This window comes from Calidris pugnax, unplaced genomic scaffold (assembly GCF_001431845.1).
Source record: "Calidris pugnax isolate Ruff unplaced genomic scaffold, ASM143184v1 scaffold4, whole genome shotgun sequence".
Lineage (NCBI taxonomy): Eukaryota > Metazoa > Chordata > Aves > Charadriiformes > Scolopacidae > Calidris > Calidris pugnax.
The window spans coordinates 3,811,945-3,835,560 of NW_015090781.1; the positions used below are offsets into that span (position 1 = coordinate 3,811,945).

At 47.8% G+C, this 23,616-nt stretch overlaps 2 protein-coding genes across 5 annotated transcripts in view; one reads left to right on the forward strand and one right to left on the reverse strand.

Annotated features, from left to right (window-relative positions):
* Window positions 1–5,786, forward strand: part of INA (internexin neuronal intermediate filament protein alpha) — a 6,972-nt gene extending 1,186 nt beyond the window's left edge. Inside the window, exons 2-4 of the mRNA XM_014957563.1 lie at window positions 2,812–2,980; window positions 3,080–3,221; window positions 4,355–5,786. Coding sequence (XP_014813049.1) covers window positions 2,812–2,980; window positions 3,080–3,221; window positions 4,355–4,628 — 585 coding nt within the window. The 3' untranslated portion in view covers window positions 4,629–5,786. The remainder of the gene's footprint in view (window positions 1–2,811; window positions 2,981–3,079; window positions 3,222–4,354) is intronic.
* Window positions 5,787–14,252: 8,466 nt separating this feature from the next.
* The window catches only part of PCGF6 (polycomb group ring finger 6), a 28,330-nt gene continuing 18,966 nt past the window's right edge, over window positions 14,253–23,616 (reverse strand). For 2 of the 4 annotated variants that reach the window (XR_001413901.1, XR_001413898.1), the window contains 2 exons: window positions 21,867–21,953; window positions 15,831–15,892 (listed from right to left, as the gene is read on the reverse strand). Coding sequence is in view for 1 of the 4 variants with exons in the window: in XM_014959323.1 (XP_014814809.1) it covers window positions 15,836–15,892; window positions 21,867–21,953 (144 nt within the window). In the remaining 3 variants the exon portion in view is untranslated. Of the gene's footprint in view, window positions 15,893–21,866; window positions 21,954–23,616 lie in introns of those variants that run through there. The other 2 variants (XM_014959323.1, XM_014959335.1) reach the window with 2 other exon arrangements.

Below are 23,616 nucleotides of genomic sequence, written 5' to 3' on the forward strand. Positions count from 1 at the left end.
CCATCCACCCTCTCCCCCCACCCCCTCCCTGCACCGTGCAGCACCCGCATCCCGTGATGTGCTGCACTGCATGCAGCAGACACACACACACACACACACACACACACCAGACACAGCACCAGCCCCTCTGCCTTGTGCAGTGCCCACCCATGCAGCACCGGGCATCCCTGCAGCCTTCCTCCCCCCCTGGCATCCCGCCTCTCTGCCTCACCAGGGCATTGCCTGCTGCCTTCACCCTCTATCCATAGGCAGAACCCCAGAGGACAGGTTTTGGGGGGGCCAGGATGCTCCCTCCAACCCTCCTTTCCCACAGGGGACATCCCTGCACAGGGCAGAGCTGTTTGGCTCCTGGCTCCATCCCTGCCCAGGTCCCTTAGGAGCCAGCTCCACAACTGCCCACACGTTCCCTATGGTTGTGGGTAGTTCCTCGAAGCCACTTGGCCCCTTGCCTTGTGGCCCAGCTCTTGGCACCTGCACTGCAGAAACTGGAGCTCTGCAAACGTTAGGGCTGAATCTGCAGCGAGATCCCAGCATCTCCTGCGTCTGGGGGAGGATTCAGGTGGGGCAGACACTGAGCACTCCATCTCTCTTACTCCAGTACTGCAGTACGACCACATTTGCTTCCTACAGGGCAACCTTCATGATTTATAATAAAATAAAACCTGAGCTTGTTCTGTTACATGGCTATTAAATGATCCAGGGTTTCTAAATCAAGCAGTTTCCTTCTAAATACTGAAATAACTGTCTTGTGTCATACCTGAAGGCCATTGTTATCCCCCACGCAAGAAATGCCTAGTCATTTTCAAGGCCAGATTTGTCCAGGCTCTCTAGAATTCGTGACTAGCTCTGAGCTGCTTGCCATCCTTCCTGAATAGTTGAGGTCGTCTTCAACAAATATTGTGGAAATAGGCAATATACGATGCTTTCTATAGCGGGTGAAAGGATTACACACAGTAATCTTCTTAAATAGTCGTGATGCCGTGTGAAAAGAGGGATTCTATCAATTGGGGGAAAAAAAAATAATACAACTGGATTAAACAGGACCATAATTGAAATTGCTTTAGCTACAGCACGGCAGCTTTTTACTGTGTGATCCTCAGGCTCTGCTTTAAGTGTGGCAATACTGAGGTGTCTTTTAAACAATGTGTATGTGCAGCAGCTAAATCATTTCCCTGGCTGCAACCAGTGGGAAAGGGTGGAAGTCTGTCTTAGGAGAGAATATTCCTATTGTTTGAGCTTTTAAAATGTTCCTGTAGACTGCTGAAGCAGAGACAGGTCTCTCTGTAGGCTGTCCACTCCAGTCTGAACCAGTATGTGAGAGCTTTCCATTAGGGGACAGGTTTGCAGTGGTGTGGGGAGGGGGTTTTATTCAACCAGCTGGGGTGGAGAAGAGAGGTATGGGCAAGGTAAGAAGGATATCCCGTTTTTAAAGAGCATTTTTTCCAGGCAGGCTGCAGGCAGAGGGAAGGGGACTGGGGGCAGGGAGGGTCCAAGAGTGGGGCTGCCCCAGGGTTAGGTCACCCCGAGTCCCTCCTTCTTGTCAGGGCTCGGTGCAGCAGCAGCCTGGCTGCAGCAGAGCAGGGGTTTTAACCTGTACAGAGCAGCAGCTCTGCGTGTCCTGGGGCTTTCCAGTTGGTGCCCCAAAGGTCTCCTCAAACCCCTTCCCATTGCCCAGCCCCACCTCAGAGGCACAGCTCCGTGTTTGGCTGTGGGGGACACTCAGGGCAGCACAGGTCAGGGCAAAACCCCCAAGGATGGCCTGTAAATGTCCCTCAAGGTGGGATGTGTCCAGCTGGCTTGGCTAGGAGATGCCCCGTGCCACATCCAGGATGAGCTGGTGCTGCTTCTCCAAGGGTCTCCGCTCAGACCAGGCTCATTGTGTCAGGCTCCTCACCACAGCTCCCTGCTCCTTGGGGCTCCATGTCCCATGGCCATCTCTGCACTACACACAGGGGAGGTCACACAGGACACAAAGGAGGGGACAGGATGGGGATGAGGCCAGGGACAAGATGGGAGCTGAAGCCAGGGGCAGGATGGGGATGGTGGGGCAGGATAAAGCTCGTTGAGGAGCTTGGAAGCACTTTGAAAGGGCTGGCTGTGGGAGGGGGTGCGGGAGAACAGGCGGTGGCAGGGCTGCACTGTCACTTCAGTGCAAACTGCTTACTCATTCCTGCTCCAAATCACTGCTCCTCTGGTGGCACTTCCAGGTGGTGGCAGCGGGAAACCATCTGATTGGGAAGATCCCTATAGGAAGGGGTTTCACTGCTTTCAGACTGATGCTGAAATGGATGGTGTGGGAGAAAATGGGGGGGCTGCTTTGTTTTCCAACAAAGATCAGAAAAAGGTTAGTCCCCTTTGTTACTAAGGCAATCTGGCCTCAGGCTCCTCCACATGTAGCAGCCATGGGAGGGTGAAGCTGATGGGAAGGGTGCTGGAAGGATGTCATCACCCAGCTGAGCACCCCGGCTGCCACAGCACAGGGCCCTGACTCTGTAACCCCCCCAAATCCCTGCATTCTGAGCCCCCCAGCCTGGATCCTGAGGCATTTTCCAGGGAAGGTGTCAGCCTCCCCCCTCCTGGAGCCACCTCCTCCCTCCTGCCCTGGCAGCTCCAACTCTCCTTCCACCACCCCAGATGCTCATCCCAACCCTTCTGAGCCCCCCCAGATGCAGACTGCAGCCCTTCTCCAGGCACCAGCTCCTGCCCTGCTGGGTGCTCTCCCTTGTCCCGCTGAGCCACCGCCCCCGCTTTGACAACATTTAAACCCAAAAATGCCCTTCCCCCTGCAGCAGCCTGCCTCCTCCCCCACAGGACTCCAGGCCGTTCTCTCCACCGCCTTCTCAGACCCTGCTGCAGATGGGAAATGAAATAAACCCATCGATGTTCAAAGCCTCCCTCCTCTGCACACACTCCCAATCCATGCCCAGCTTCTCCATCCCTGTTAGCATGAGATTTCGGGACCCCAAGCTCCTGGTGGGATGTGCCATCATGGTCCAACTGCCCATTGCAGCTTCCTTGGCTCTGCAACGGGCAGAGGAGACCCACAGGAGAGGTCCCTGCTCCGAAACGTGGCACTGAGCACCCTTGCCTTTGCAGGACACCATCGGGCAGCTGGAGGACGACCTGCGAAACACCAAAAACGAGATGGCTCGGCACTTGAGGGAGTACCAAGACCTGCTTAATGTCAAGATGGCACTTGATATTGAGATAGCTGCCTACAGGTAAGGCTGCTCTGACCCTGTTCTGCCTGGCCACCTCCCAGGCCAGAAGCATGGCCAGCAGGTCACGGGAGGTGATTCTACCCCTCTCCTCTGCTCTTGTGAGATCCCACCTGGAGCAGCGTGTCCAGCTTTGGAGTCCTCAACACAGAAAGGACATGGATCTGGTGGAACAGAGGAGGGCCACGAAAGTGATCAGAGGGCTGGAGCACCTCTGCTGTGAGGACAGGAGTTGGGGTTGTTCAGCCTGGAGAAGAGAAGGCTCCGGGGAGACCTTATAACGGCCTTCCAGTACCTGAAGGGGCTACAGGAGAGATGGGGAGGGACTCTTGGTCAGGGAGTGGAGCCATAGGATGAGGGGTGATAGTTTTAAGTTGGAAGAGGGGAGATTTGGATTAGATACCAGAAAGAAATTCTTTGCTGTGAGGGTGGTGAGGCCCTGGCCCAGGTTGCCCAGAGAAGCTGTGGCTGCCCCATCCCTGGAGGGGTTCAAGGCCAGGCTGGATGGGGCTTGGAGCAACCTGGTCTGGTGGGAGGTGTCCCTGCCCAGGGCAGGGGGTTGGAACTGGATGATCTTTAAGGTCCCTTCCAACTCTGACCATTCTATGATTCTAAGCCCAATCCCCTGATCCCACCAGGCTGGGATATTTCAAGGGCCTGGAAAATATCTGGGTACACACGATGGTGTTGCTCTTCTCCCCTGCCACCCTCCTGCCCAGGGAACAGCCATGGCTCCATGTCATGCCTTGGTCTAGCAGATCTGTCTCCCAGCCATCCCAGCTGCAGTGATTTTTAACGGGGGACAGTTGGGGTTGGAGACTTGTCTCCTGCAAAGTCCAGGTGGATGCAAAAGGCAAAGTCCCTCTGGTTGGGGGTTTTATTTTCCTGGGATTTCTGGAGGGAGGGGAGGGAGCTGGTCTCACCTCTCCCACATTGCAAGTGCTCCAAAAATGATTGACCAAAGCATATGATTTTTGAACCAGTTTCATGGTGCAGTGTGACCTGACCACTGCAGGCTGGGGGGGTGGCCTGGAGTGCTCGGACTTGCTGGCAGGTCACAGCGTGTCCTCAGGCTTTGCAGATGTTTCAGGGGAGATGTCCCCACACTAACCTCTTGCCTCGTGATGTGCTTGCAGGAAGCTGCTGGAGGGAGAGGAGAACCTCTTCAGCTCAGGAAGCGGCGGCCTTTCAGCTCTCAATCCTCTCCCCAACCCCACTTACTCCTTCCAGCCAAGAGGCTTTAGTTCCTCTACTCTGTCCTTCAAGGAGGAGGAGCAAGGAGAGGTTATTACGGTGACCTCCAAGATATCATCCAGACGGGCTGAGGTGATTGAGGGCACCATAACCTCTGCCAAGAAACGGGGAAGATTAAACCCGCAGGAAGGATTCTTTGGGAATGCAAAAATCTAACGGTGAGGACCCCGTTGGTTTTGAATTTGAGGGGGAACAGTCTCCACTCGGCCTTTAAAATCCCCCTCTGGGCATGAAGCTGTGCTGGGTCTGCAGGAAGCCCTCCCTTAGGAAAACATAACCCCCCTGGGGACACCAACCCAGGGATGGCTTCCTCGTGGGTCCAGCCCCGCAGAGGCCGAGCTTGGGACATTGCTCCCTTTCAAATTTTGGGGGTGGGAGGGGGGGCACGGGCAGTAGATAGGTGCATGTTGGTGGTTGTGGTGGTGGCACAGTGGACTCATAGCACCCACCATCCCTTCCTCGATGGGTGAGGGGGAGCTGGCTGGGTCCGCTGCTCGCCGGGGAGGGGGGCACAGGGGGGGAGGAGGGAAAAAATTCAACTATAACTAGTTTCAAGGATACAGACTTTCATCCACAAATAGCTAAACTCTTGCCCACTTCTCAAGCCGTAGCCGTCCACTTTTAATCCAGAAGCACAGAAATAGCCATACTGGACTGCAACCACACCTGACATCTCGTCTATGAGCCACTTATGTTTTAAATTATGAGGAATGTTCTTTTTTTTTTTTTTTTTTCTGGATGGTTTTGTCCTGACAGCTCTGGTTTTCAGCAGCGTTAGTTCAGGCACACGGGGGGTTTGCTGGCAGAAGGCGTAGGGCAGGGAACCGGGGCTTGGGAGCTGAAGGCACCACCACCCCGTGGGGCACAGGACCTCGTCTGGTGTCAATGTTGAGGTCTGCAGGGCACCTTGTTCGGCTGCAGGGTCCTCACATGAAAGCCCCGTGCTCACATCAGCATCCCGCAGGACTCCCCAACACCAGCCCCCAAAGCACCCCCCCGTCTCCGCTCTTCACTCTTCCAACACGTGCCAAATTTGGGGTAGGATTTACAACCATAGGTTTCCTTCAATGCCTTAAAATTGCCAGCGATCGCTTCTGCAAGAGCCGGAGACTGCACGTGTGTGTGTGTGTGTGTGTGTTGTGTGTCAGGGCCCTGGCGAGGTTGTCATCTCGGGACCTTACTGCCCTCGTGGTGGTGCCAGAGTAGTTCCTGGAACCAGCAAACCGTTTGCTCGCACCCTTTCCTCTTCTTATTGTAAGGCACAAGTTAATAATTAAAAAAAAAAAAAGAAAAGAAATAGTTAAGTGGATCAAACCTGGCTCTTCTGTCATCTTTGCTGCTGCTTGGGCTGGGGAACACATCTGGGTGCCTGGCCCACACTTGGTCTGGTCCCCAGCAGCCCCTCTGCTCACCTGCAAAGAGCTTGGTGTTGGGGTTCAGCTACCAAACTCTGCCACGGGGGCTGCTGCTCCCACTGATGGCACCGGGGCACATTCGGGGCCTCACCCCCAGCTGGTGGTGACCCAGCTTTGTAGAAGAGTTCATGGCTGGCTGGCTGAGGGAATGTCTCCCGTGGCAGAGAGCACCCTCCTTTGCCCAGAAAATGGATTCTGAGGCTTTGATTTGCATCACGTCCCTGACAGTTTGGCCCCAAAATACCTGCCATTTCTCCTCGGCCCTGCCTGCGTGCTCAGGGGTCAAAACCAGCCTCTTGGTTTGCCTTCACAAGAGGAGATGAAGCCATTTACGCTGTAACAGATGGAGAATCACAGAATCTTCATGGTTGGACGGGACCTTTGAGATCATTGAGTCCAAACACCAAAAAAAACCCAACCAACCAAACAAAAAAACCCCCACCCACAATCAGACACAAACCAATCTCGGGCACTAGAGCATGCCCTGAAGTGCCACATCTACGCGTTTGTAAAATACCTCCAGGGATAATGACTCCACCACCTCCCTGGGCAGGCTGTTCCAGGGCCTGACCACCCTCTCAGGAAAGTCATTCTTCCCAATATCTCATCTAAACCTCCCCTGCCCCAACTTCAGACCATTTCCTCTGCTCCTGTCATTATTCCCTTGGGAGAAGAGGCCAACCCCCACCTCTCTACACCCTCCTTTCAGGGAGTTGCAGAGGGCAATGAGGTCTCCCCTCAGCCTCCTCTTCTCCAAACTCAACGTGCCCAGTTCCCTCAGCCTCTCCTGGTGTGACTTGTTCTCCAGACCCCTCACCAGCTTGGTGGCTCTCCTCTGGACACCCTTCAGCACTTCAATGTCCTTCTTATAGCAAGGGGCCCAGAACTGAACACAGCCCTCGAGGTGAGGAATCACCTGCGCCCAAATGAGAAATGAAGGTGCACTCACCAAAGGTGCCCATGGAGCTGGCGTGACCAGCACTGCCTTCTAGTCAGAAGATCTGCCTGAGATGTGCCTGTAGAGGGGCACACGGGACAGCAGCAGGACACAGAACGAGTGTGGGCAGGTTTCCACCTTGTCCCATTGCCCTCCTGTGCCTGCCTCCTCATGGCTGCCTGTTATGGTTTGAGAAAACCCATAACAATTTATTGTTGTTTAGATAATTATTCTGTCACCCGATCACCCCTCCCCACCCGGAAAGGGGAATCGGGGAACACAAAGAAACACGAGGGTTGAAATAGAAATAGATTTAATAGAATAAGACTAAATAACCAACAATAATACTAAAAAATGAGTATTAATCCCAATACTGATATAAGATATACAAGAATTATACTCAGCCAATTCTCTCAGCAGGAAGCTGTGCCCTCCCAGCAGGGACAGTGAATGTGGGACCCTGCGAGCGCAACAGCTTCAGGAGGAAGGGAACGGCTCAGGTGTCCGGCACCGGGGCAAGGAGTTCTCTGGACCCACCACCATCAAGGGAGAGAGAGCTACACAGCAAACTTTTCTAATTTGTATTGAATGTGACGTTCATGGTATGAAACAATCCTGTTGGCAGCCTGGGTCAAGTGCTCAGGCCTTGCTCCTCCTTGTCCCTGCACCCAGCAACGCTCGGAAACACCAAGACCTTGAATCCCACAGAGCCTGGCTGGCTATAAAGTAAATATTTTCACAACAGAAGACTCCAGAGTCTTCTAAAAGTGCAGTTTTCCCCAGCATTAGAAGAAAAGTTAGTCCTGTGTCTCTCAACCCAGGCCACAGGCTTCTGTCACAGGCTTCTCTGCTGGTGCTGCAGCCCAGGAGAAACGTGGCCACCTCCCCTGACCCTGCCACACCAACAGCCTTGGGGACGGTGCCCTGGCGAGGCTGCTCACCCTGGGGTGGGCGAAACAAGGGGGCACCTTTGGGAGGCAGGGGAGGGGGCTGAGGGCACAGCCAGGGCAGCGCATCCCATCAGCAGCCCCCAGCCAAACAGCACAGAGTGACTCGGGGTGCCCAGGCAGAGCTCGGGGAGGTAGGGGAGCACCTCCAGAGTTAAGTCCAGGGCTCTGGCACTGAAAGCGAGGACCATCCAACCTCCTACTATCCCCTGGCTCAGCTGTCAGTCAGGAAATGCAGACACACAGCATTTCTCCCAAACCGGAGGGGGAATACTGGATGAGGGGACAGGGTGTATCCTCAACAAGTTCGCTGATGAGACCAAACTGGGAGGACTGGCCAACACTCCAGAGGGCTGTGCTGCCATCCAGCGTGACCTGGACAGGCTGGAGAGATGGGCAGAGAAGAACCTCATGAGGTTCAACAAGGGCAAGTGTAGGGTCCTGCACCTGGGGAGGAAGAACTCAGGCACCAATAGAGGTCAGGGGTGGACCTGCTGGAAAGCACTTCTGAGGAGAAGAGTCTGGGGGTCCTGATGGACAGTAAACTCTCCATGAGCCAGCAATGTGCCCTTGTGGCCAAGAGGCCAGTGGGATCCTGGGCTGCATGTGGCCAGGAGGTGGAGGGAGGTCATTCTCCCCCTCTGCTCTGCACTGGGGAGGCCACAACTGGAATCCTGCGTCCAGTGCTGGGCTCCCCAGTTCAAGAGAGACAGGGAACTGCTGGAGAGAGTCCAGCGTAGGGCAACAGAGAGGATGGAGGGATTGGAGCATCTCCCTGATGAGGAAAGGCTGAGAGAGCTGGGGCTCTTGAGCCTGGAGAAGAGAAGGCTGAGGGGAGACCTTCTTCATGCTGACAAGTCTCTAAAGGGGGGGTTGAAGGAGGATGGAGCCGGACTCTTTCCAGTGGTTCCCAGTGACAGGACGAGGGGCAACGGGCACAAGCTGGACCATGGGAAGTTCCACTGCAATGGGAGGAAGAACTTGTTTGGGGTGAGGGTGGCAGAGCCCTGGCAGAGGCTGCCCAGGGAGGGTGTGGAGTCCCCTTCTCTGGAGATCTTCAAGCCCCGCCTGGATGCTCCTGAGTGATGTGCTCTGGGCAGCCCTGCTTTGGCCGGGGGGTTGGACTGGAGGGTCTCTAGAGGTCCCTTCCAACTCTGACAATTCCATGAATACAAGGCAGATGTGACTGTGCAACAGACATAGTATCTTCTGAACCTCAAAACACCCTCCAGCGCCGCTTTGTTTCTGTCCCCTTGAGTACAAGCAGCCTGACCTGTCCTTGATTTCCCAGCACAAGCCTCTCTGGGGATCCTTGGGTGCTCAGCAGCTGGATGCCCACAACGAAGCTGGGAATTCTACTCTGGTGATACCCGTGTGGAGGGGCTGCGGTGGGGGAGGACGAGTTGCTGTTTTGGAAAACTTTGCTCCTTTCCAAGGGCCGGCTCCAGACATTTCCTGTGTCTCTGGAACTCCGCAGCATTTTGGTGCTGTCTCATGGTGTTAAGGTCCAGAGGGGCAGCAGGTAGGGAAAGGACCTGGGCGTTTAGGATGCACCAGAAAGGACCAGGCTTGGATTTTAGATCACCTTATGGTTTTGACAGCCCCTCTGCTGGGCTCCGTCCCTGTGACCTCACAGGATCTGAGGCATCAAGCTTTAATTACCCTGACAGCAGCAAGCGACTGACCAACCCCAGAAATGCTCTCCCAGGACTGAGGGTGAGCAAGAGCCCTTTCAGGAGGGGGACACATGGCTTTCCTGAAGGACAGAGCCCAACCACAGCTGCTGTGCAGCCAGGGAAGAGCTCCCAAGGGGGGCCAGGGCTGTCCCAGCTCCACACAGCCTCCCACCTGCCTGTGTCCAGCCACGGGACCCCAGCGCAGATGTAGCCCTTGGGGACAGGTTGCTCCTGGCATTTCCTGGGGCTTAGCTCATTTTGGCTGCAGGATCAGAGAAGGGACTGCTCAAAGCCCAACTGAGGCACATTGAGCTCCATCTGTCCAACTCCTGCAGGCCCCAGGTGGCTGCCACCACTGGGTGCGAAGGCTGAGCTCCACACTGAACACCTGGTGACATGTGGCCCCTTCTTACCCTAGGGGAGGCCCATGCCCACACTCTCCTCATCTTTAGGACAAGAATCACAGAATGATATGGGGTTGGAAGGGACCTCTGCAGATCATCTCGTCCAACCCTCTGCCAAAGCAGGGCCACCCAGAGCAGGTTGCACAGGAACGTCTCCAGGTGGGGTTTGAATGTCTCCAGAGAAGGAGACTCCACCCCCTCTCTGGGCAGCCTCTGCCAGGGCTCTGCCACCCTCACAGAAAAGAAGTTCCTCCTCGTGTTTAGGTGGAACTTCTTCTGTTCAAGTTTGTGCCCGTTCCCTCTTGTCCTGTCCCTGGGCACCACTGGAAAAAGACTGGCCCCATCCTCCTGACACCCACCCTTGAAGTATTTATAGGTGTTGATCAGATCCCCCCTCAGCCTTCTCTTCTCCAGACTCAAAAGCCCCAAGTCCCTCAGCCTTTCCTCATCAGAGAGATGCTCCAGGCCCCTTATCATCTTTGCAGCCCTCTGCTGTATCCTCTCCAGCAGCTCCCTGTCCTTCTGGAACTGGGGAACCCAGAACTGGACCCAGTAAGAACAATGACAGCAGAGAGGCACAGGCCTGGCTCAGCACGTTACCAGCACTGACCTCCAGCTGTATCTCCATGCAGGGATCCTTTTCTACCACTATCTTCTTCAGGGTGACTCCTTTCACCCACCTGCTTACACATACCAAAAGGCTTCTACAGTGGAGCACTAAGATGGAACAGGGTAATAAATCCTGCTTTGTGGACCCATCTTTCTCACTGGGTTAAACACCGAGGCTGCTGGGGGAAGGAGTGAGTCACGCTGCAGATGCTGAAAGATTTATACCTCTGCAGAACCTCGGCCTCTCTGATAAAAGGCAGCCACGGACACAGGCTGCACCATCAGCTCGGGAAGAAGCAGAGCCTGGCCCCAACTCCATGATGCTCTGTTGCCTTCATCTTTCTGCTGGGGAGAACTCCAGCCTCCACAGAAGGGTGCAAACTCCCATCGCAGGGCTGGATGGCTGGGTTTTTTTTTCCCTGGATGGAGGTGCTGGCCCACGCACCTGGGCTTTTGGGGCTACCTGGCTCTGCTCCTTCTGTTGCCACAAAGGAAAAGCCTTGTTCCTGTCACCATCCTGGAACCAAGGGTCCTGCAACGACTGCCTGTGCTGAGATGCACAGCTCCTTAAACAGAGAGAGTCATTGCACATGGAGAGGTTTTGCTGATGATGCTCATCCAGATGCTGGAATTCATTAAAGAGTAAGCCAAGGAAAAAGCAGCCAAAGGAAACAAAACGACCCCAACATCTTCCTTTGGCAGGAACACAAACATCTCCTTTTCCAGACTGGGGAAGAACCCTGTCATTCAGCAAGAAGGAATCAGCAGGCAATTCAGAACAAAGTCTCTCTCCCCCAGTACCTTTGGCTGGATCCATCCAGCTCTCTCCTCGCCAGCTCTTTGCAGAGAGACCTCCTGGAGGAGAAGAGCTTCTTCCCCAGGGAATGACGCACGCGGAGCCCTAACGCCAGCAGCTGAACAGATGCATCTGAACGATCAAACATCGGTGGTGACTGACACTTTAAAGCAAAGTTGATATCAAAATAGCACAAGCAATGCAAACTCATTCATGCAAGTCTTCGCAGGCTGCTGCTTTGACACAAATATATTGTTGTACCAAACCAAAACACACAAAGATGGTGATACAACTCCAGCAGGAGTTCTGCAGCTGCAGGGCAGCCAATCAATATTGCATTTCACCTCAGATGGGATTGCCATTCATCTCTCAAAACCAGTAACATTTGACCTGTTTAGTGATAAAACCTGTATCTATGGCAACTTTCTGGAATCTCAGCAAATGTAAATATCCCTGGTATCATTCTTAGAGATGACAGGGGTAAAAATTCAACTTACAGTCAGCCTTGCTGCCTCTCTTTGTGCTGAACTAGTTAGGGTTACAGAAAAAAACCAAAGAGGTAGAAGAAACAAATAAAAAGCAGAAGTGATGAGAATGTGCTTTTTTCAACACTCCATCTATCAGCAAGTATCCATCACAGCAGAACAAGTATATTTTGAAGCACCTAAACATTCAGACTGGTGCACTCTATTGAGCATGCAGCATATTAGAAGATTCATGTGGATACCTTGACCATCTCCCTTTAAAAGAAAGAAATGTAAGACAAAAATTCCTGTGTCTCTGCTAATAGGTTCTCTCTCAACTGCTGGAGTGAACTCCCCCCCTCATTTGTACGGGGCACAAATTTCATGATACTCTACTCTGAAGAAAAGTGAAAACAGAAATGCCAGGGATGTAATTTTAATTTGTTAGTGACTGTTAAGATTCATGTAAAGACTGATAAGATTAAGGTAAATCACATCACAGAAATGCCCGGTTCCCTGACAAGAAATTCAACACAGACTAGCATTAGACAACCTTGAATAATTTTTCAGAAAAACTCATTGGTTCTCATCTATGGAAATAAGCATTAAGGGCTCTCCTGACTCATGTGCCACAGTCTGGTGCAATATCAGGGTTCAGAACAGAGATGAGTTATACACTGCCACCACACTGCCCCTCCATTCAGAGGGCTCAGCTGCACATTTTGCCAGTCTCTTGAACCTTATCGGCTTATTACACCAAATCTGCATTAAACACAAAGACAACAGACAGAACGTAACCAACACGACCAACCAATGACCATGGCTCCATTGTAGCTTGATTCTGCATTTATAAGAACTCCTGACAGTAGGGCTCACCATCTCTTCTTGCTGGGAATTAGCAGATCTGTAAAGCAACTCCGAATTACGCTGCAGTACAAGTAGCGTTTAATTGGGATCTGTGTTAACCATGGCATTGTTAAGTAGGTAAGCAGAAAGTAAAACCAGAATTATTTTATCAAGTGAAGAAGCAATAGTGTTTGCAAAATAACAAACAGGTCCAAGTGCACCTTCCCTCACTTCCAGAGCATGAAACTGGCTCATCTCCCACGAGGGCAGAGATGCCAGCCCACAGCCCGCCGGTTGTTAAAGCTCTTCCATCATCAGCACCAAAAGCAACTGGAGAAAAGCCAAGGTTAAAAAGGAGACCAAAAGTAATAAAAGAGCAGCCGAAGAGCCGAAAGAAGACACATTTTAAAGGCAGCAGAGTGATTATCTTTGGTGCAGGAAACTGCAGAGCCCAGAGATGATGAGCCTTGGCAGTAGCCAAAGGTGACCCCTCGCTGCACGGTGACGCGCAAAGCAGAGCCCCAGGGGGGCCACAGGAGAGAAGGGAAAACATCAGCACCTGCAGGGTATGCTCTAAGGTGAAAGAAAGCAGGATGTTCAGCCAGGAAAAGGGAGCTAAGAATATGCTTTCTGAAGGCAGGTGAGGAAGAAATAAAGAGAGAAGAGGACAAATGGGAAGTAAGAGGTCACTAAGCATTCATAGCAAAACATCACAGGAAACAGCTCTTCAATACTGCTCATTAAGCTCCTGAAAGAATGAAGTAGGAAGTCTTGGCCTTCTGCATTTTAGCTGGCACCTGATTTACTCCACAGAAAATCTCTCCTTAAAGATATCCAGACACCCTTTTTAAAAAAAAAGCCACAAACCACACAAACAAAAACACAAAACAAAGCAAACCCACCCAAACTGACACCGACACCAACATCAGAGCCAGTGGCAGCAGAGTCATCTTGAGGCTAATGCAAGTCAGCATTATCCTATGACATTATATTATTATAATAATGACATTAATTTGAATTGACCATCAACTTCTATACAGCTGTTAAACTTAAACTTTGCAAATGAGCCCTTCTGCAGACATGAAATTCAAGCCTAGATTAGAGGAGAATCTGCAATGTAAAATGTGTCTATAGCACTAACTTTTTTTTTTTAAGCACAAAGCTATACATATGAAACAAACCTATAAGTGATAATGAAACAAGAAGCAGCAGTAGGAAGTGTACGAGCCAGATGCCTCCTGTAAAGCCAGGATGATCAGAGCAGGAGAGAAAGGTCTGGTTCACAGGGGACTTGGTAACAACGGCCATAAACAATGAATGAAAACAATCCAGAGGTGCCTTTGACAAAAACATGTACCTATTGAGGAAAAAAAAAGGGATCCTGTAGCTACACAGGATTATTTCTCCTGCGTCCGTGTTGAAAAATCATCTTGACATTTTCACTGAGCTACTGCTCACTGAAATCCTCATTAAAATGAGAGTCCCAGAATTTCTGTGTTACTCCAGCTCATGATACTGCACAGTTGGCTCTAGTGGAGATTCTGGTATTAAATTACCCTTCACCATTCAACATCCTAATTGAAATTTGTCATTCTAATTACCCCTGAGCACATCCAGCAGTTTCAATATCAACCGCTATAATTGAGGCCGACGTAGGGAGCACGGCATGGAAATATGAGAGCTCAATTTTAAATTGGCTAAAATAAAATTTATTTTACTGTTACAATATATAATCTCTTATCAACACAACTCACAAAGTGTTTACAAAATAATATCATTTTCTGCTGCATTTTAAACACTACTTTTATACAAACTTTAAAGGTAAAATAGGAATTTGTAGCTAGAAATGTTTTTGTTACATTTTTAGAAGCATCACAAGAATTACTTCAAACAAGACTTTTGTTTTCTTGTAGTGTGATCTTCACAGACGAAACTGAGTGTTTACTGTAAAGACCCCAAGGAAGGATTCATGAAAGCTTTCTTTAGACAAAGGATGTCAATGAGCAAGTGCATTTGAGCTGATTTAGGTGCTCTGAAAGCCTCACAAAGGAATCTCCTCCCTTTTCCTTACACTGACTGTAGGGGAGGGAGGGAGCTTGGTGAAAAACATTAGCTTTCATGAATCCCCACGCCGATGACCCAGTACGTAGTTTGACATAACATACAAAGCTCTGGTCCTTAACTCTGTGCAAGAGACCACAGAAATCTTAAACAGAACAGAATTAGAAGTATTACAGTTGTCACAAACCCTAGTATTTTAATATGTTAAAGTTACCTAATGTCCTCTGTGAATCTGGTAGTAAGAGGCAAGTATTACATTACTCAGCCCTGCTCTCCACTACAACGCACTAATACACAGTAGGAGAGTGGAAAAAGCTACCATTTTCACTGCTGCTAGAAACCTATGTGCTAAAGTGAAAGGATTTACACTCCTGCCAGTCAAGTCACTTGGCAGATTTTACACGACAGCAGAATCAGGCTGACAGTGATTATTTTACACACAGCAAGCAGGTAGAAGGAGGTGCTACTTATTTTTTTTCCATGCATAGTTTAACCAGCTTACAGCCAGCTCATCTCCGTTAAGACTAGAGATGCACGATCCACCATTTGGTTTAAGCCAAACTACCAGCAAAAATATTTCCAGTGCAAACAAAATTGTTTTTCTTCAAGAAAAACAACTACATTTAATGCTACTTCTCAAAAAACAATGCTTACGATGCGTCATTTTCTACCTATTTTGGTCTGAATTTCTAAAGTTCCATTCCTCTCCCTAAATTGCATCCAAAGGCAGATGATCACAGTACACTATTTTTTTAGGCAAATGATGGTCTCCTTCCCAGAGTAAACTACACTGCCCACTGAAGATCATCCCTGAGAGCACTGTCCTAGCTAGACACTCCAGCCAGTAAGCAATATCTCATATCCGAGAGGAAAAAAAAGGCTGCTCACCCCGTGAGAACTTGTGGTTTTAGAAAGTAAAAAAAATGCAGCTACTCTGAGCATTTAAATTCCCTGAGCTGAGTGAGATCTGAAGACAGTAATTTGTAACAAAACGCGTACCAACATCTACAGCTGAACTTACAGATGCTGTAATTTTTTGCAGTGGTAAAGTCAGGCATCAAATTAAATTACGAGCATACAGCAGTTGGTGGTGGTTCCTTTTACTTCCTTCCTGTCACAGGAAATACGATGGCCTTCTTTGGTGAAACACAGCAGTGAAGAAGCTTGATGACTTGGGATTCTTTTGCCTTCTGATATTCTAGCAATCTTTAAGTTACAGTTAGTGGAGATACTACCAGGCCATAGTGCAGCACAAGTAAACCATCCTAGAGAAAAGAGAAGAGAAAGAAACTGGATCATCACACCACTTCACCTTCTACATGAGGCATCTCCAGGTATGACCATCACTGCATGGCAGAACCTCAGCTTCAATCTTATTCCCCGTTTTAAACCACGTCCCTTCCGTACAGCAAATGCAAGTTTTGATATATCAAGGCAAATAACTATATTCCCCACCCCTCTTCGAGATGGAGAAGGGTGTGGAGGAAAAAAAAATCCAAGTAAAATCCAGTCTGGTACTTTGCTTCTATTTTAACATTATAATGGAATTATCTCATCTCTCATACCATTGGATCTCATGTACAACTCATGCTACTTTCCACTTGATACTATGGGACAGGGGAAAAAAAAAAAAAAAAGAGAAGTAATCAAGTTTTGGGCCCCTCCCAACAAAAAAAAGACATTGAGGGGCTGGAGAAGGTCCAGAGAAGGGCAATGGAGCTGGGGAGGGGTCTGGAGAAGAAGTCTGATGAGGAGAGGCTGAGGGAGCTGGGGGGGTTCAGCCTGGAGAAAAGGAGGCTGAGGGGAGACCTTCTGGCTCTCTCCAACTCCCTGAAAGGAGGGTGTAGCCAGGGGGGGTCGGTCTCTGCTCCCAAGTCACAGGCCATGGGACAAGAGGAAACAGCCTCAAGTTGCACCAGGGGATGGTCAAATTGGAGATTAGGAACAGTTTTTTCCATGGAAAGGGTTCTTAAGCCTTGGCATGGGCTGCCCAGGGAAGGGGTTGAGGCCCCATCCCTGGATGGATTTCAAAGCCGGGTTGCCATAGTGCTTAGAGCCATGGGGTAGTGATGGTTTTATCAGAGTGAGGGTGGTGGTTGGACTGGATGATCTGAAAGGTCCCTTCCAGCCCAGACAATTCTATGATTCTGTAAGTATTTCTAGAAGGTGCTGCCAAAAGCTGTACTGGAAGAGACCACACTACTACTACACATTCATTAAGTAACAAATACAAGGGATAAAGAAAAAAATCAAAATCTTTTAGTTTGTTTAGTCATGTTTCTTCTCTTCCAAGACTGCTCCATATAATAAAAAAACCTTACACCTGTGAAACAGGACAATTCCTAACTCATTAGTCCTATGTATGTCACTTAATTGACACACAGCTGGTGAAAGGTCTAGCACTTACACTATTCCCATTGATCCACTGGGAATCTAGAGCTATTTATATGGAAAAGCTTTAATTACAGTTTTCTTTTGAAGAGACAACTGCATTTATCACAACTGATGTGTGATGGTGGTACGGTGACTTCAACCATATTTCATTTCTGATGAAACATACAGGACCCTAAGACAACAGATATTCCAGAGAAGTTACACAGTTCTGTGTGAGGGGGTAGAATAGCACATCAAAAAAAGAAAAAAAAAACACTTCAATTAAAATGTTAATTAGAAAACTAAGATATAGTAAAAATGCTTTTACCAGTTGGTGTAGCCTCAAGTGCTCATAAAAGAGAATATCTCTGAGCCATTTTGCATTGGGAGAAATTTACAATAAAGAAATTGATCTCAAGAAGACTCAAGCAGACAGAACACATTTTTCCAAGCACAGCTCCATGACATGCTTTTCCTTCCCTTAATTCTTTTCAGACAGTGCCTATCAACACCTCCACGTTCTGTCTGGAAGATGACCTCTTACTAGAAAAATAGTCTTGTTTTGCCTCTTGTGCCACAAAGCTCTTTCAGCAGAAAACCACCCTAATTGCTGCGGTGCATAATTATTTTTACTCTCTCTTCTACCATTAATTTCTTTCACTTTTTCTGGCATCTAAGTGGTGCTACTGGAAACAAAGCTACTGTTCAGGAGGGGAAAGAGTGCAATATGTTATTTTCAAGGGAAAAGAAAGATTAAAAAAGTACAATGGCACTGGGTTACAAGAAGGTGAGGGTTACAAAGACAGCATTATAATCTGCAAGACCTCTGTGCCAGGGACATAAAGGAAGCTACTCTTTTTAGCTTTTCCCATGTGTGAGCTTATTATACCCATCAGTGATGCAGAGCTCGGAGAAGGCCAGTTTCAAGCAAAAATAACTCGCAGTTTGGATCACGTTGCATTTGTGCAGCAGAGGGAAGGCAGGCAATCCAGGGAAGAAATTATATTCCTATATAGTTAACAACAACCTTCTTTCCTCACCTACTTGCCTGTAATTAAGAGTATGATCAATCTCAATGCTTGGTAACAAAACTGAGCCTTTTAAAATTTCTATCAGTGTCTTTGATCTCTCCTTCCAGTAAATTCCACCAGTTCTACACTGTTTTAAAAATTAAGCCAAGTTGCTTCTTTTTATATAAATTCTGTTCAGCAAATTTTTAATGTGTTTGCCCTAAACAGGGCTACGAATCCTATTTCCAGCTAATTACAATCAACCAACCACCTTATTTCAGAAATGTTAAAATATCCTGAGATCTACAAGATTTATTCCTGAACTTTTTTTAGCCTTATATCAACTAGTCAGAAACCATCTTGTACATTATTTACATTCAAGTACTAAAATAAGTTGCCTATTTACTCCAATTGACACAACCCAAACAGGTTACCACAAGGCCAGTATCAGGAACTGATCATCCCACACTGGCTGGAAAGGCCCATAGTTATTCAGATGAGCCAAAACCCTGGTAGCTTGCACTTAGAGAGCATCATTAAGTGAGAGAGGTTCCTAAGGCATTGCTACAAACTGTTACTTGGTAGGAAAAAAACCCCTCTCTAACAACCAAACCTTTCACAAAACATCCTTGAGCATTTAAGAATCAATAAGGAGGAGTAAAAGCTCAAAAATAATTTACAGTGATCATGTCCCAGAAAAATAAATCCCACACAACATATGTCCTGCTGCATCGCAGTAGAACAAACTCTTCCAATATAAGTGCTGCCAAAGAATGCATGTTAAAATTAATGTCTTCAGCAAAGAGAAACTTATCTTCATTTTTTTAAACTACAGGGTCACAGAATTATATGGGGTTGGAAGGGAACTCTGGAGATCATCTAGTCCAACCCTGCAGATCCACTCAGAGCAGGTTGCACAGGAACGTGTCCAGGTGGGGTTTGAATGTCTCCAGAGAAGGAGACTCCACCACCTCCCTGGGCAGCCTCTGCCAGGGCTCTGCCACCCTCAAAATAAAGTTCTTCCTCATGTTTAGGTGGAGCTTATGTTCCAGTTTGTGCCTGTTCCCTCTTGTCCTGTCCCTGGGCACCACTGAAAAAAGACTGGCCCCATCCTCCTGACACCCACCCTTCAAGTATTTATAGGTGTTGATCAGATCCCCCCTCAGCCTTCTCTTCTCCAGACTCAAAAGACCCAAGTCCCTCAGCCTTTCCTCATCAGAGAGATGCTCCAGCCCCCTCATCATCTCTGTAGCCCTCTGCTGTCCCCTCTCCAGCAGCTCCCTGTCCTTCTGGAACTGGGGAGCCCAGAACTGGACCCAGTGCTCAAGATGGGGCCTCAGCAGGGCAGAGTAGAGGAGGAGGAGATATTCTTTTTTTTCAGCAAAAAGAGTAACTGCTGACATGAATGAACTTGCAAATTAAAAACATGATTCAGAAGAAAGTTATTTTTCTCCTTTAACAGTGACTCTACTCATCCAAATAATAAAATCCCAATGTCTGTTACTTTAAATGACTTTGTATAGCATGAGTAGCTACTGAAGCTATTTTCTTAGCACAAAGCATCTACAATGAACCTCAGAAACTGGTAGATGATAATGGCTATGTTGAAGGTGTTTCACCATCCTAGTGGGAGCTGTAAGGTGTATTCCAAGCTCCAACACTGGTTTGGAAAGGCTGGAAGGTTTTGATGGCACAAGATGCCCTTGGAGCTTAATGTGAAATCCATCACATGTTCTTGTGTAGCTGTAGTGTCACTGGCCAGGACAATCATGTCCCTCACTGAGTTTCAGGTCTTGGTGAAAATGAAACACCCTTACCATTTTTTGACATGACCTATCCATTATTAATTTCTTTTTCCTGGATAATTATCTAAAAATCATTTTCCAAGGTATTTTAATACCAGAAATGCATCCTCTTGATTTCTGCAAAATAATATAATGTAACACTATAAAACATGAAAATATGTCACAGTTACTTCAAAAATCAAAAAAAGCAACTGTGGAATTGCAGGATGTCAGATAGTTACAGTAGGAATATTAAGAGGTTTTGTAACAAAATGAAGAAAAATTAAGGATGAACATGATCTTTCAAATTTCCTGGGAAAATGAGTATGAAAGCACAAGACTTCACAAAAGCAAAGATCTTTTTCTGTTTGTTTGCCCAGGAGGGCAGGCTTGCTAGAATTCATCACTAGCATACTGATTTTGTAATAACGAGACTTGACACACCACTGGAGAACAAATCCCGAGACAATTGTTCTCTTTGTGCAGCTGCTGACTGGCACATCACCACTAAACATCAATCAGGCAGACCCAATTCTGACAAGAAATGAAAGACACTAAACTTCAACTAGGCAGATCCATTTCTGACAAGAAATGAAACCAACGCAGTTTTCCTTGAAGTACTTCCCAAAGAGCATTTTTCATAGATGAAAAGCTTTTGTGCCAAGATGAAGTCTAAAAGCATGTGCATTTGACTATAACCCTGGACCAAGAAATAAATCATCTCTCTGCTATTTCCTGAAGCTTTTAGTAGAGGGCATTTCCATCACTATGTGGTGATTGCTGTATTTACTTATAATGCTTCTAATGTAATGAGTTCAAGCTTCTTGCCAGCGCCAGCTTCCTCTCTGTTTCTATCCCCTGCTTCTCAAAGTGGGTTAGCTTACATTTTCTTTTTTTCCTTCATATTATTATATAAACAGCTAAGACATCAAGTATGGCATTTATTCCTTTTAATTGCAGAAACTGAGGTACACACCACAAGCCTCAAAGATTTTTAACGTCCGCCAACACTAGCATGAGCCACCTACGTCTGCCCTGACTGTAGGATCCCTCCTCGTTCCTCAAATTAGTTGCAGCCAACAAAATGTCCATGCTACCTCGAAATCAGCTTTCCACTTCTCTGCCGACACAGAAGACCTCTTGTAGCATGAAAGGGCTCAGAGGAAATTTAAATGTAAAAGATTGCGCATGTCTGTCAACAAACAAGTCAAGAGAACTGAATTTGCTACTATTTTAGCCCTTCTGCCATCTGGTTAGATTGCTTTCCAAATAAAATACAAATCCAAATCCTATTAGATTAAACATTAACTTTTCAGACTTCCAAGTTTAGATTAATATACAGTTTACCATTCATCACGATTTTACATCTATATCTTACTATGTACTGAGCAGACTCTTTCATTGGTTTTGCTGCACTTCGAAAATGGTGTGATCACCCTTCCCATTATAAAGATGCCTGAAAAGATTCCCAACAAAATAAAATAAAAAAAAAAAACCAAATCTTTCTCATTTGGAGAGCCAGCAGCAGTTCATACAGTAAGTTATCAACAAGAAACAGTTGGGTATACACAGATGCTGTGACCAGGACCGGTATTACATGCATCAGGCATATTAATAGCATTCATTAGTCTCCATCTATGGTTTGTGCTTTTATGAGCAAGGTTATTCCCCTGACCCAGTAAAAATGCTGGCCTTATTTGGGATGCTGCAGTCCTTTGATTTCTTGCATAGATGCAATCACCAAGGAGGAAAACAAGGAATGTTAATTCAAAGAAAGGCTAGCAGAATTTATCACTGATAAGACAGCAACTTGTTTTGGAGTACAAAAAAAAAAAAAAAAACAAAAACCAACAAAACCTTTATATCCAGAACATCATCAAACCATCAAGAACACTCTTAGCACACGGTGTGATTTTCAACTCTATTTACAATATAAAAAACCATTTTGCATAAGCTGGGGAGATATTTAAAATGACTTCTTCAGACAAGTTGGTGCCACCTGATAGCTTAAGGAAGAAATCTTTTATTTTAAAATAGAAAACCTGGAACAAAACCCCAGCTGCCACACGTACCTGTACTGCACTCTCTCCTATGGCTTGACGAATTTCCCTCAGTGTCTGGTAGTGTTCTAGCAGGTGATCACCACATATTATGTCCACCTGGGAAAGAACACAAACATGGTCAAGTTCAACCTACCTTCAGACTAGCAAAACCAGTACCTAAGCCCTGTAAATTTCTTTAGAAGAGTTCAATTCTAGGATGTTAGATACTAAAAGACATTTCTACCTTTGTTACCCAAATGTATTGAGCGCGCATATCCCTACTGTAGTGCCTGAATGGCTCCCACCTCATGCCCCTCACGTGGGGGTCACTTCTGGAACAGGGAGGACAGTTTGTTTCACTTGCAGTTTGGTGCATCCACTGAAAAAAAAGCCGTTTAGTAAGAGCTGTGATGCATTTAATGGGAATTTAAATCACGTATTAAAACCATCTCACAAACATCCAGAGTCATTGGGGCAGAGTGGCTGGAGCTGCCTGGCAGAAAAGGACCTGGGGGTGTTGGTCGCCTGTCGGCTGAACAGGAGCCAGCAGTGTGCCCAGGTGGCCAAGAAGGCCACCAGCATCCTGGTCTGTGTCAGGAACAGTGTGGGGAGTAGGAGTCGGGAAGTGATGGTCCCCCTGCACTGGTGAGGCCTCACCTCAAGGGCTGGGTCCAGTTTTGGGCCCCTCACTGCAAAAAAGACATTGAGGGGCTGGAGTGGGTCCAGAGAAGGGCAATAGAGCTGGGGAGGGGTCTGGAGAAGAAGTCTGATGAGGAGAGGCTGAGGGAGCTGGGGGGGTTCAGCCTGGAGAAAAGGAGGCTGAGGGGAGACCTTCTGGCTCTCTCCAACTCCCTGAAAGGAGGGTGTAGCCAGGGGGGGGTCGGTCTCTGCTCCCAAGTCACAGGCCATGGGACAAGAGGAAACGGCCTCAAGTTGCACCAGGGGAGGTTCAGATTGGAGATTGGGAACAATTTTTCCAGGGAAAGGGTTCTTAAGCCTTGGAATGGGCTGCCCAGGGCAGGGGTTGAGGCCCCATCCCTGGAGGGATTTCAAAGCTGGGTTGCCATAGTGCTTAGAGCCATGGGTTAGTGATGGGTTTTATCAGAGTGAGGTCGATGGTTGGACTGGATGATCTGAAAGGTCCCTTCCAACCCAGACAACTCTATGATTTATTCATCAGCTGAAAAAGAGGGCAAGTTGTTTCTACCACTGACAGAAAATGAGCCATTGCTACTGTCATTCTTACCTGGAGTGAGAAAACATGTGAATAAGTCTGTTTAATGACTGTTTGCAAGAAGTGTTCTAATAGAAAAGAACAGCTCCTGTATGCCTCTGTCAGCAATTACTTCAACACAGTCCTCCTTCAAAATGCAATCAATATTTCTGTGATGCAAGTGAAGGGTGTACTCAGCAACGAGAAGCAACGTCCTCTACTGCAGCTAAACTATGTCACTGATGTCTGCAATTCCGGGGGAGGCTTTGTTAAGTAACTGCCCATGAAAACAGTAATTTTGGGGGAAAAAAGAAATCATAATGAGGTATTCTGAATTCCCTGCCCTGATTATTATGAAAAATAAGCTTCTTTATAAAGTTATAATTAATTTAATGTGCATAGCGTAATTCCAGTCTCTAACACTCCAAATCAGAGCAGCTAACACAGCCCTGTGTCTCTCTCAACTGCAGCCTGGTTACAGTTTCCTTACAAGCAAATTCTGGATATGGAAATGAGAGCCTCTAGTCTGTGAATCACAACGACTGAACCTCAAAATTAAAGATAAGA